This window comes from Raphanus sativus, unplaced genomic scaffold (genome assembly GCF_000801105.2).
Source record: "Raphanus sativus cultivar WK10039 unplaced genomic scaffold, ASM80110v3 Scaffold0377, whole genome shotgun sequence".
NCBI classification, from domain to species: domain Eukaryota; kingdom Viridiplantae; phylum Streptophyta; class Magnoliopsida; order Brassicales; family Brassicaceae; genus Raphanus; species Raphanus sativus.
The window spans coordinates 1-11,536 of NW_026615697.1; the positions used below are offsets into that span (position 1 = coordinate 1).

The 11,536-nt window shown below is 38.1% G+C and overlaps 4 protein-coding genes and 1 long non-coding RNA gene across 6 annotated transcripts; 3 read left to right on the forward strand and 2 right to left on the reverse strand.

Moving 5' to 3' along the window:
• Window positions 1-198: 198 nt before the first annotated feature.
• Window positions 199-2,074, forward strand: LOC130502008 (F-box/LRR-repeat protein At5g02910-like). 2 transcript variants are annotated; one of them, XM_056996824.1, is made up of 4 exons: window positions 199-947; window positions 1,083-1,200; window positions 1,302-1,475; window positions 1,656-2,074. In XM_056996824.1, the coding sequence occupies exons 1-4, from the start codon at window positions 244-246 to the stop codon at window positions 2,001-2,003; spliced, it is 1,344 nt and encodes a 447-aa protein (XP_056852804.1). In that variant the 5' UTR covers window positions 199-243; the 3' UTR covers window positions 2,004-2,074. The 2 variants fall into 2 exon arrangements, with proteins under 2 accessions (XP_056852804.1, XP_056852803.1); XM_056996823.1 differs by having other exon boundaries at window positions 200-1,200.
• A 1,893-nt stretch (window positions 2,075-3,967) lies between these two features.
• Window positions 3,968-4,827, forward strand: LOC130502011 (uncharacterized). The gene is made up of 3 exons (XR_008939994.1): window positions 3,968-4,196; window positions 4,336-4,620; window positions 4,699-4,827. It is a non-coding gene; the product is annotated as an uncharacterized LOC130502011 (long non-coding RNA).
• Window positions 4,828-4,872: 45 nt separating this feature from the next.
• Window positions 4,873-6,131, reverse strand: LOC108834527 (aquaporin TIP3-1). The gene is made up of 3 exons (XM_018607863.2): window positions 5,872-6,131; window positions 5,491-5,756; window positions 4,873-5,405 (listed from the first exon to the last, which is right to left on the reverse strand). Exons 1-3 carry the CDS (start codon window positions 6,011-6,013, stop codon window positions 5,013-5,015), a joined length of 801 nt encoding a protein of 266 aa, XP_018463365.1. The 5' UTR covers window positions 6,014-6,131; the 3' UTR covers window positions 4,873-5,012.
• A 230-nt stretch (window positions 6,132-6,361) lies between these two features.
• LOC130502010 (eukaryotic translation initiation factor 2A-like) lies at window positions 6,362-9,785 on the reverse strand. The gene is made up of 14 exons (XM_056996826.1): window positions 9,678-9,785; window positions 9,397-9,445; window positions 8,949-9,309; window positions 8,670-8,856; window positions 8,296-8,530; window positions 8,153-8,221; window positions 7,882-7,983; window positions 7,743-7,783; window positions 7,517-7,650; window positions 7,359-7,422; window positions 7,185-7,281; window positions 6,965-7,071; window positions 6,760-6,782; window positions 6,362-6,673 (listed from the first exon to the last, which is right to left on the reverse strand). Exons 2-14 carry the CDS (start codon window positions 9,425-9,427, stop codon window positions 6,583-6,585), a joined length of 1,542 nt encoding a protein of 513 aa, XP_056852806.1. The 5' UTR covers window positions 9,428-9,445; window positions 9,678-9,785; the 3' UTR covers window positions 6,362-6,582.
• A 146-nt stretch (window positions 9,786-9,931) lies between these two features.
• LOC108836704 (anaphase-promoting complex subunit 13) lies at window positions 9,932-10,989 on the forward strand. The gene is made up of 4 exons (XM_018609825.2): window positions 9,932-10,089; window positions 10,285-10,378; window positions 10,453-10,506; window positions 10,753-10,989. Exons 2-4 carry the CDS (start codon window positions 10,303-10,305, stop codon window positions 10,812-10,814), a joined length of 192 nt encoding a protein of 63 aa, XP_018465327.1. The 5' UTR covers window positions 9,932-10,089; window positions 10,285-10,302; the 3' UTR covers window positions 10,815-10,989.
• Window positions 10,990-11,536: the final 547 nt, after the last annotated feature.

Consider the following 11,536-nt stretch of genomic DNA (forward strand, 5'->3'; position numbering starts at 1 on the left):
TAATAAATATTAAATATAATTTATATTTATCTGTTAAAAATATTTTAAATTTTTTTTAATGCACATGGTGCAGGAAAACACATAGTTGCTAGTAAAAGAGTTTTTATCCGGTTCGGTTCTAAACCCAACATAGATAATCCTCTTTGTTGCGAAAAAAAAAAGATAATCCTCTTTTTCTTTTGATTTTCGCGTTATATAACCCTAGAAAATTTACTCATCAATTGTGAAAAAGAAAAATACAGTATGACGAAGAGGGTCGAAAGTGAGAGTAACGGAATCTCGACCACCGTAAGAAGCCCTAGCCACCGCTCCCGTTCAAACGGCGGTTCAGATTTCATCAGCTCACTACCGGACGAGGTCCTCCAACACATCCTCTCCTACATTCCGACAGAGTACGCAGTCAGAACCTCCGCCTTGTCCAAACGATGGAAGCATGTATGGCGCGAAACCCCTTCTCTCTCCTTTCATTGCCACACATGGGATCATCATCCTGTTTCCATAAGCAAAACCCTAGCTAGCTTCTTCACGGCTCCCAAACTCACGAGTTTCCATATCCATGTTACCTTCAATCCTAATAACTCCTCTTTAACTTCATCATCACATGTTAATAGCTGGATCGAGCTCGCTCTGTCCCGGGAGGCTGACAAAATCTCTCTCGTCATTATCGGTTCCGATAATGTGCTTCCAGATCTTTTCTTTACCAATTCCTCTGTAAAGCAGCTCAGATTGGCTTTAGGTCATCGTGGCAGCTATGATTATCGCAACATGATTCCCAAACCTACGGTCGTTTGGACATCGTTGAGGAACTTGTCTCTGGAATGTTTCAGTCTGCCCGATGAATCCCTAGCTAATATCCTCTCTGGTTGTCCAATGCTTGAAAGCCTGGTATTGATTAACTGTCCAAAACTTGGTCATCTTGATCTGAGCAACTCACCCAAGCTGACAAGGTTGGAGATAGTTTTTGGTCCATACTTCGGAACATTAAAGATTGTAGCACCACACATCCAATATTTGAAATTGATTGGGTCTCTTGAACCATGTACATTAGTGGATGTCTCCTCTTTAACCGATGCTTATTTCAGCCTAAACTATGTCGGAGAAACAACGAGGGGTGATGGTTTTCATCAAGATATGGTGCTAAAGATGCTACAAAAGTTGCAAAACGTAGAGAATCTTACTATTGGACCAATCGTCCTTCAGGTAATATTTTCCACCTTATCTGGTTTGGTTGCAGAGTCTGCACACATTGGTAAAAACAGTTTTCGCTGTGGCATTCTAATTCTCTCTCTTTCTTTTGTTAGCTTCTATCTGTTGCCGAGCTTTGTGGTCTTCCTTTTCCCCAACTCCAGGCTAAATCTTTGACTGTTACAACGATGGTTGTTCGCTCTGTTATTCCTTCCTTAGCAAGGCTGCTACAAAACTCACCTGGATTACAGAAGATAACACTTAACACAATATCTTATAGAGGCATACCGGTATCTTCTTCTTCTTCTTTTTTTTACGATGAACCCCTCTTTTTATGTTTAATAATAACTATTTACTGAGTAGTGACAGTTATGTGCGTGTGTGTGTGTGTTATGACAGAGTTATATTGTAGAATTGGACATCGGTTTTCATAGTTTACTTGAACATTCTTTTTGTTACTCTCTCTTCAGGATGCGGAGTTTAACAGACACTTGCGTAAGCAAGGCTTGAATCCTGATGGATGCTGGAGATTGGAATATGGGGACTTTCCAACGACAAAGCAGACCTATTCACACTGTGTTGTTGCTACGCGAGCAAAGTCAAAACATGTGGTTTCCTTCATAAAACTTGTGCTGCAACACTCAAAGGCAGTAGATACGGTGGTTTTAAGGTTGGGTGGTTACCTTAATGCAACAGAGTACGAAAAGCTGCTTCGAATGGTTCCAACGTTCACTGGCAACAAAAATGTCAGAACTCGTGGTCAAGGAAAGCGGCTCCTGAACGTTTTAAAGATTACTCCACGAACCGTGTGTGTATAAATATTTGCAAGAATATTTATTAGTATTGTATTAACGTTATCCTATTCTAGAGCTTACTACTTCTCACTTTTCTTTATAGTCCCTCAATTCAAAAGTTCTGAGTTTTTAAATCTTTGGTATTTAAGAGAATTTTATGGAGATGAACATGATAATTTAGATTTTTTTTCAGAATCCATTTTAAAGAAAGAAAGTGTTATTGGAAATAAGTCTATATATATTAACGAGAGAGAGAGAGTACGAGAAACTATTAAATTTTTATAGTTTTTATTAATTTTGGTAGACTTGAGTTTAAGGATAAAGATCTCAAATTAGAACAGAGAGATTGAAACAGAGGATAAAGATTAAATCTCTCATAAACCTCTTTCACTCTCTCTTCTCAAGGTAATATATTTTCTTTTTCTTTTCTTGAAATCCTTGATTTGGAAAAATTGATCTCTTAATTCTCAATTATATTTTAAAACCATTTGGAATTATATTTCTCATTCTAAAAACAAATCTCTAATAAACGAAGTTTTGGAAAGGTCTCTTCTTCTCTTGGAAATCCTAGAACTAGGGGTAATTATGGTCTTCATTTTCGGCTAATAATATTAAAAACTACTATTGTTTGGTTTGTCTCCCTCAACTCACTCTCCGATCAACATCATGTCTTAGTTTTTAATCATGGTGATGTATAACAACGGGAATTCGGCCAAACAAAACCTCAACTTTGCACGAATTGCCAAAACAAACATGAATTTTTGGGCTGACCAAGAAAACACTAAACTTTCATTGACTTTCTAATTAATTAGCAATGTTTTCGTTGACTTGCCAATTTAGCACGCCGTCAGTTAACTTAACATACGTCGTTTCTTGTTGTCGTTAAAGTAAAACGACGTCGTATCAAATGAGATGAAACGACGTCGTTTTACTTTAACGCCAACAATAAACGACGTATGTTAAGTTAACTGACGGCGTGCTAAATTATCAAGTCAACGAAAACATTGTTAATTAATTAGAAAGTCAATGAAAGTTTAGTGTTTTTTTGGCCAGCCCAAAAGTTCATGTTTGTTTTGGCAATTCGTGCAAAGTTGAGGTTTTGTTTGGCCGAATCCCGTATAACAACATAAAACTTGTAATATTTGTCAGTGATTATTTTCAGATAAAGTTGACAATAGTCGATAGTTGTGCAGTAGGGAAAACTTAGTATGAGAAAAAAAAATAGTATGAGAAAAAAACTTTATTGTCACATCATTGCTTGCTTGGATTACATATTACACGTGAAAACTTGTGACAGAATTTCTATAGTTAAAATAAGTATATTATAATCATTAATCCTATAGCTAACTACTGTGAGATTTGGTCTGAACCATATCATTAAGAACCGTGTCATTAGAGGTTTGTCTTATTCGTTAATCATGTTTTTCTTGTCTGTGATTATTGATTAAGAAGAGATCCATTGTTAAATACTTGTTAATCAATAGTTATATACGATGCTAATGAATACTACTAAGTTCATGTTGGTCTCAAAACTAAAGATCATGTTGTTGTGAAGTTGCTTGAAATGATGTATACAGCTTGATTACAGTTATATATAGGATAAACTAGTGTTAATCACATTGCATTATCAGCTAGTTATTGGAATTGTGTAATTCCACGTAATCTAAACCTAATTTTACTCATAAGTTCTTAAATTTTTTAGACTACATGAATTTGTGACGTGAAAAATGTTTCTAATTATTTAAAATATTATTAAAAATACTAAAGTATCTGCTAAGATATCTGTTATTATACTTCAGTTATAAGAATGAATTTTCGTTGACAAAAAAAAAGAATGAGATTATCTCACATAATCAATAAATTATATTATTCTCAATGTAATTGGGCAACGTAAACGCCAATGGTCTCGAGAATTATGTGGTTACCGACAATATTAACTTTCTTTTATTATGTAGTTGCCGACAATATTAAAAGCCAACTGAGTTTTCTTCTATTCAAATAGTCTGTTGAGTATCTTTTTTCATTTGTGGCATCAACAAGACAATGCTATGATAGAGTATTTCAAGCTTGGTGATCTATGAGTTTGCTACGACAAGATTAGTGCGTATGGCTTTGGATCACAAGCCGATTTAAACAATGGAGAAACCATTATGCAATACTTTGTTTCTTACCTATCTGTCATTCATATCAACACTAACAAACCATTGTATTGTCCAGGTTAGCTTCATTATGAATCAGTTGTATTTGTGGTTTGACAATGAAAATGTTCAGGACAGATCTCTAGATGTTTAGGACATGGTTTGTGTTACTGCAACCAGAATGAAGTGGTTTAATCTGAGAGTAGTGAATGTTGTAGTGATAGTGAGAGCAAGAAGTTGTTTTCAAGATCTATGAGAAATGATTCAAGCAAAACATGGGATGCTGTCTCTGAAGATTGGGTTTTTGATCCAGATGGTTCAATATGTCTCGTGCAAGTTGGATGACTGTTGCTTGGTAAGCAAGCAATCGTCAGCCAGTACAATTCTTGAACTATTAGTTTGATAAGTGGGATTGTTTGATGGACTAGATATCCGAGCAAGAACAAGATAGATTTGAACAAGATAGATTTGATGACATGTAACTTTCTCTTCCTCTTTTCAAGGTTTGTATGATCTATCACTGCTTAGTTATGTATAAACAAGAACCATTATGTTTTGTTTAACGGATTCAAGTTCTGTAGATAATGTGGTGGAAACATGATAGCAACAACAAAAGCAAGGAAGGACTGTGTTGTGAAGCATCTGTTGCTAGAAGCACATTACACAAGAATCTTTTTCAGATTAAAACTAAACAACAATTTAGCTTAGATACTGTTACTTGTATCCATATACATTGGTGAAAATACCAAAATATCTCATTGTCAAATCTTTCTTTATTCTTATTATTACAACAAACAAAGAGTAGCATCAAAACAAAGATTCTATGCAAAGTGATTTCACACATACAAAGAAAGTTTGGGACAAAGAAGCATCCAAACTAAAAGGAAACTCTCATCTAGTAATCTTCAGGAGCTAAAGGCTGGTGGGTGGGGTGCGTAGTAGGTGGCTCGGTAGGTATGACCATGTACTCATATATAAGAGCGGCCAAAGCACCACCGATGAATGGTCCGACCCAATAGATCCAATGGTCATCCCATCTCCATCCAACCAATGCTGGACCAAAGGCTCTAGCTGGATTCATTGACGCACCAGAGAACGGTCCACCCACCAAGATGTTTGCCCCAACTATGAGTCCCACCGCAAGTGGTCCTATAACCCCAAGGCTTCCACGTTTTGGATCAATCAAAGTCGAGTAAACAACGTAGACTAAGCCAAATGTTAAGATGATCTCTAAAATGAGTCCATTAACTGCACCAACACCTGATGCTACATGGAAACCAACTGGTCTCTGCATGAACACAAAACTCTTAAACCATTGCTTCACAATATACTAGCTCACATCACAAAGAATATATGATATTAATTAGTCTTACCATGCCGTTTGTGGAAAGCCTTAGCAATAGACAAGCGAGGATGGCTCCAAGAAGCTGAGCTATCCAGTAATAGATGGCACGGATTGCAGAAAGTCTGCCACCAATAAGAGCACCAAACGTGACGGCCGGGTTAACGTGTCCACCAGAGACATTGATGGCTGCAGAAACAGCAGCGAACAGAGCAAAAGCATGAGCTAACGCTACTAACACCAGTCCTCCGGGTGTGTTTGTCCCGGCATGAGCTGCATGGCTCCAATACAGCTTATCTGAGATTAACAAGAAAAAACACATACACAACAGTCACAAGTCACAAGTTATATCACATATGTAAGAGACCTAAAAACATAGAATCATAACTATCATAAGGGTGTGTGTACGAACCGAGAGAGAGGATAGAGCCTTCAGCTGCAAAGACGAAGACAAAAGTGGAGAGGAACTCAGCTAACGTGGCTCTAATAGAGTCAGGGTGTGTAGCCTCGTCGGCTCTACCAAAAGCGTATGCTCTATGAGCTGATGTTGCCATTATAACCAAAACACTCAGAATTAACAAGATCTCCGAAGAAGAAAGAGAGAGGTGGGAGGAGAGAGACAGAGATAGAAAGAGTTTAAAGGAAGCCAAATCGAAGTATAGAACGACAGATGTGAGACTTGAGTATCCTGAGATAGACACGTAGCTCAAACTGCATGTATATGACACTATCATCATGACATTTTAGAGTTCGTGTTCGTGCATATCATTAACTTACTCTGCCCTCTTTTATCTTCTCAATGTAAGTTTTTGGACAAACCTTGAGGTTCGAATTTATAAATACATCTTCTCGTGTTTGTGCTGACTATGCTTGATGCGTACCAAGTTGGTGAACAGTACAAATGTACAATAATTTGGCTTCACTCATGGTAGATTAATAGTAGTCTTAATACCAACACAAAATGAAATTTAACATAGCTGATAAAAAAAAACCGTTTGAGAAGAAAAAACAGCGATCAACATAACGTTCTCTGTCACTTCTATGGGAATATTTCATTACCATCCAATAATCTCAAAACTGTAATCTCCACTGAATACAATATATCTTGGGGTGACTTCTTAAATCAGGCGTTATTAGACCCAGAAGCAGCAGCCCCTGCCGCTTTCTTATTCTCCCTCTTCTTCTTGTTTCTAAGAGCGTTCTTGCTCATCTCTCTGTATTTAACAACAGAGTACCCATCAACAAAAGAACCATTGATGGTTTCTAAGATTATATATGTAGTGCAAGATAACAGACTTACCCTGCTGGGTTTACTCCAAGCAACTGCAATTGCAAATCATGAAACTATCAGACATTTGATATGTGAAGCCAGTATATTCAATGGAAAACGGTAACAGTGGGGGAAGTTAAGGCCAGAACCAATTTAAAACCCGGTTGGGATAAACTAGGTCCCACAATCATGACTGTGTAGTTGTGAGATCATAGAAAAAGTTCATTACGAGTACCTCAGCTTGAATGGCAGCTGCGTGCTTAGCATGAGGAGGTTGATATGCAGCTGGTTTTTTTACGGTGGGGATGGAAACAACAGGTTTCTTCTGAGCTGATCCTTGTCCTAAAATAAAGAAGAATCATTTAAGAACAAGATAAGTTTTACAAAAACTTTCTTACAATCAACACAGGTTTTAAGAGTTAAAAAAAAAAGAAAAAAAAAAGAGAGACTCGGACCTTGCGATTTGCCCCCTTCGAGTTTCAATGATTCAACTGACTTGAGAAGCTCACTTATCTCATCGAACCTCTCTGGAGACTCCGGTTTCCATTCAACCTGTAGGTAAATAACCATGTCAAAAGTTTAGTAACACAACTTGTAGTCATGATAGCCAAAGCTGTTAAGAGATATACCTGGTACAGTCTCTCAAACATCTTCTTGAAATAACGCTTTCCGTCATAGTTGAAGATTTTAATCCTTCAGTCAGAACAAAGAGGATAGATAACACAAAACATTCCATATCAGTGCGATATCACGGGGTTCAATATTGTGGCAAGGTAGTTTAACATACCCATTGTCGATTTGACGTCTTGGTGCTGTTGAGGCAGTAAGGAAATAACGCCCATCAGGAGACCATTCACTTACTACAGACCACTCGGCTTTATTACTTCCTAGTTGCTTCTTACTGACAACGTCCCAGAATGTCTGAAATGTGTAACTAGATCCATTGAGCAACCATGTAGAGAAGATCATGTGGACAATATATAATTTGAAGAGCAGGAGGGATCGTTATTTACCATATCACCAGGTAAGTTACCGAATCCAGCCACACATAAAACTGTAGAATCGATTGAAAGTTACCAACTATGCTCGGACACGAACACTCAATTTAAAATGAAAGATAAAAGAATATAGGGATGAGGAAGAGAACCGTACTTCTCCCTTTTGGATTCCATCGAAGAGTGTTATAAGGACCTTCGCCAAGTTCCATCAAAGGTTTGCACTTCTTGTCAAAGATTGTCACACAAGCAGGCATAACTGAAGACACACTTAAGGAAAAAAAAGTTCAAAGAGACGAATTCAAGAAGAAACATATAGAAGAAAAATAATCTCTTAACATGAACACAAAGATACTAACATGTCACATGCACAAGAAAACATTAAGGTAAAACAGATAAGTCCTTATAGCTAATGAAATAAAGGATACAGCCATATACAACTGCGAACTCTGAACCCGAGAAGGACCACTGAACATCATGAACCGGTCCCTCTTTACCTGTCAAAGTACCAGAAAGTCAGTACTATCAAAAACAACAAGAGAGCAGAGATATACAAAAGCTTAGGACGTACGTAATGGAACAAGGCCTTCATGTGTGCCATCTACGGTAAGGTAGTGTAGCTTCGTTTCCCCGTAATAACTTTTGTTGGTCTTGTCAACATCTGATTGTACAACCACCAGGAGTCCAGTGGAACCATGATTCCAGCTAAACTGCACAGAGGAACACCGGAAGAAGCTCCGTCTAGCACTTGGCTGACTCTCAGCATCTTTCCCACAACCAAATATCTGGACACTACCTGGACTCCCCTATTTATGTAATAAGCATTAACATGTCAGAGTAGCTTATCCACGAATGAAACAATTATACAGCTTTCAGACAGAAAAAAAAAAAAAAGATAACTTATTGCACTAGAATACAAAGTATAGCACAAGCAATGAAGAGCACCTTCACTTCTGGAACAAAGACAGCAACATGGGAAGCTGGGGTTTTGGAAAGCTCAAACGCAGCTACGCCAGGAACTCTGATCCGGGATGTTATTCCTTTAGAGAAATCTTTGGAGTCGAAGAACTGCACCTCATTTGTAGCTAAACGGCACGCGGAAGACTCATCAGGAGAGAAGCGAATCGATGGCCTATACAGCAATAACATAACATATCATTTAAAAAGCAGTATAATAGGCATCATCACAAATACAATTAGTAAGCACTAAAGAGAGCAGCTTACCAAGTGGTTTTAGTAATGGACTTTTGGTAAAGACTATGCGCAAGATCTCCAGTGTCAGTATTCCAAAGGGAGACGTTCTTCTCCTGGGGAGTAGTGGCCTTCTGAAAGGTCTGTAGATAAGTCCCGCACGGAGATATCTCAGCAGCCGTGACATTTGCTACCGCGAACGACCGAACTTCACTCAAGCTGGCGGAATCGTAGATACTGATGGTTCCATCAGATTTAACGGCCATGAACTTGGATCCATCGAGGCTGAACTTGGTGCTAGAGCATGACACACGCTCATTCTTGGGAGCTGGTTGACCGTTGCTACTACTAAAAGGAGGACCGTTCCACACAACGAAACCTTCAGCGTCTCTAACTACAAACAAACAAAAAGGAAGTGGCTTTAGATAAAAGTAACCTCTCTGTGATTATACCTCAAATAGAGTTTGAGAGATGTGTGTACCTAAAATCTCCAACGATGGTGAAGAACTCATTTGCTTCACTTGAGAGACCTAAATCAATGCATCAATTCAACAGAAAGCTTTAAGATTTATACTGAAACCATTGTCAGGTAATCGAATTTGAGCTGTTTGCAGACATGAATCGCGAGGTAAATCACTAAATTAACTCTACTGGATCGACGAAATGGATTGAGATTAATAAAGGAACCACCTTTTTATACAACAACTTCTCCAGGTGAGCGTGAGAATGGAGAAAATCTGGAGAAGAAGAAGAAGAAGGTACCTGAAACGATGGGTGGAGAGAGTGATCGGTGGCTGTTGTGTTGTGTCCGGCTTAGCTCTGGACCGTATGTAATGAGATAGATACCCTAAGTTTAAAGTTTAACGAAGACTTTAGAAACCCTCTTAATGAGCCGGAAGGTAGCCTTATTTAAAGGATAAATTAACCGAAAACCCGATTCATCCTAACCGAATTTTTGTTCGGTCCAGTACGGTAACTTTAGTGCTAACCGAACTAACCAAAACCGATTTATTCAAACCGAACAATCATCACCTAAATGCTAGTGTGGTGCGCGCTGCTGGCTTTCTCCTTCTATCGATTCGTCTCTAACAAGCCAGTCTATTTGCAAATTTTATTTTGACTAATTCAATCCAAGCAAGTTTTTTCGTACTGAGAATCGTGTCTTTCTTCAAAGGTTGGCTTTAAAATTTTGTTTCTCTAATCATTTTCTGTTTTTTTTTTTGCCTCATTGCTCACCACCTGCTCGACGAATTTCCTCATAGAACACTAATATTTGTTTTCTTTCTCCGTCTAAGCTATATCTGTAGATAGTTTCAGTTAGTTATGGGTATGTTAGTTATCATCTGAAGTTTGAACATTTTCCCTGTAGAAATCTTGAGGGATTCTAATGGCAGAAGTGAGTCTTGGCATGCTTATAGACATTGTGGACGAGGAGTGGATGAGGGACACTCTCCCTGATGATGGTAACCTTCCATCTCGAAATCATTCTGGTATCTATTTTTCCATCAGATATTAATTGTTTATTTATTGTTTGCAGATCTCCCATTGCCTCCAGTGCTTGCTGTTAGGACTGATGATACTGAAGAAACCAGTATGTTTTCCCCTTTGGTTTGGTTTTGTTTTACTACACAGTCTGAAAAAAATGCTACCTTGAATTCACTACGTTGATGCATACGATGTTAAACACCCCATATTGAGATCTGGAAATGTCATTTAGGAAACCAATGGAAACAGACCACTTCTTGTTTGTTTCAGACATTGTGAAATTACATTTGAGAGAAAAACTTTTAATTTTAGGGCTTTCTCCTAACGACTAAAGCATTTGCGATTGTTTCAGATCAGGAAACTCAGCAAGTGGATGGAGAAGCTTGGCATGATCTTGCACTGGATACTCAGTAAAAAAACACCACAAAGTTTCAGTGGATGTAAAATCCTACTTGCATCTCCTTTTATGTTGTATGATCACAACTTGTAAGCTTTGTATGAAGACAATCATTTGCTTCACTTCTTCTATTAATAAAACTCTCTTGGATTCCTTTTCTGGATGGAATAAATTTGCTTCTTGCTGTTGATACTGACGTCAGAAATGTGACCCTTTTGCTGGCGTGTCTTGTTCTGATTCGTACACGTCGAAATATGGTTAGGGCTCTTATGTGCCTTTGGCATATGTGTTTATACGTATGTAATTTGCTTTGCCTTGAGGTGCTAATAGCAGCAGTAGAAAACTACATGCCCCAAGTGTTTGTGATTGATGAGATTGGAACTAAACTTGAAGCAATGTACGCAAGCACGATAGCAGAGCGTGGATCCAGTTAGTTGCCACTTGCCACGGCTCATGGAGCTATAATAGAAAATTTGATCAAGAACCCTTCTTTGGATCTCCTACTCGTTCGGAGGTGTACAAGTTAGACACGATGTGCTATCTTACCATTCAAAATGAGAATGAATTCAAAGATATGGTTTGGATATTCCAATGTGACATCTCTTGCAAATGATCATTGTCATATAACTCAGTGCCAAAGACTGAACTTCGTGCTCATCCTAGTCTGACAGGTAGACTCTTGTCTTATTGAGTTTCAACTTTAGATGGCAACACAACAACAATACTAACATGAACTACT

Bases quoted from the DNA above. Each gene is read 5' to 3' on its own strand.
- LOC130502008 (XM_056996823.1), top strand. From the start codon at position 244: ATGACGAAGAGGGTCGAAAGTGAGAGTAACGGAATCTCGACCACCGTA. The intron at 1,201-1,301 runs GTAATATTTTCC...TTCTTTTGTTAG, and splicing joins TTGGACCAATCGTCCTTCAG to CTTCTATCTGTTGCCGAGCT. The intron at 1,476-1,655 runs GTATCTTCTTCT...CTCTCTCTTCAG, and splicing joins TATCTTATAGAGGCATACCG to GATGCGGAGTTTAACAGACA.
- LOC108834527 (XM_018607863.2), bottom strand. From the start codon at position 6,013: ATGGCAACATCAGCTCATAGAGCATACGCTTTTGGTAGAGCCGACGAG. The intron at 5,757-5,871 runs GTTCGTACACAC...TGTTAATCTCAG, and splicing joins AGGCTCTATCCTCTCTCTCG to ATAAGCTGTATTGGAGCCAT. The intron at 5,406-5,490 runs GTAAGACTAATT...GTGTTCATGCAG, and splicing joins GGCTTTCCACAAACGGCATG to AGACCAGTTGGTTTCCATGT.
- LOC130502010 (XM_056996826.1), bottom strand. From the start codon at position 9,427: ATGAGTTCTTCACCATCGTTGGAGATTTTAG. The intron at 7,651-7,742 runs GTAAATAACGAT...TACACATTTCAG, and splicing joins GTAACTTACCTGGTGATATG to ACATTCTGGGACGTTGTCAG. The intron at 6,674-6,759 runs GTAAGTCTGTTA...TGTTAAATACAG, and splicing joins CTTGGAGTAAACCCAGCAGG to AGAGATGAGCAAGAACGCTC.
- LOC108836704 (XM_018609825.2), top strand. From the start codon at position 10,303: ATGGCAGAAGTGAGTCTTGGCATGCTTATAGACATTGTGGACGAGGAG. The intron at 10,379-10,452 runs GTAACCTTCCAT...TATTGTTTGCAG, and splicing joins GGACACTCTCCCTGATGATG to ATCTCCCATTGCCTCCAGTG. The intron at 10,507-10,752 runs GTATGTTTTCCC...CGATTGTTTCAG, and splicing joins TGATGATACTGAAGAAACCA to ATCAGGAAACTCAGCAAGTG.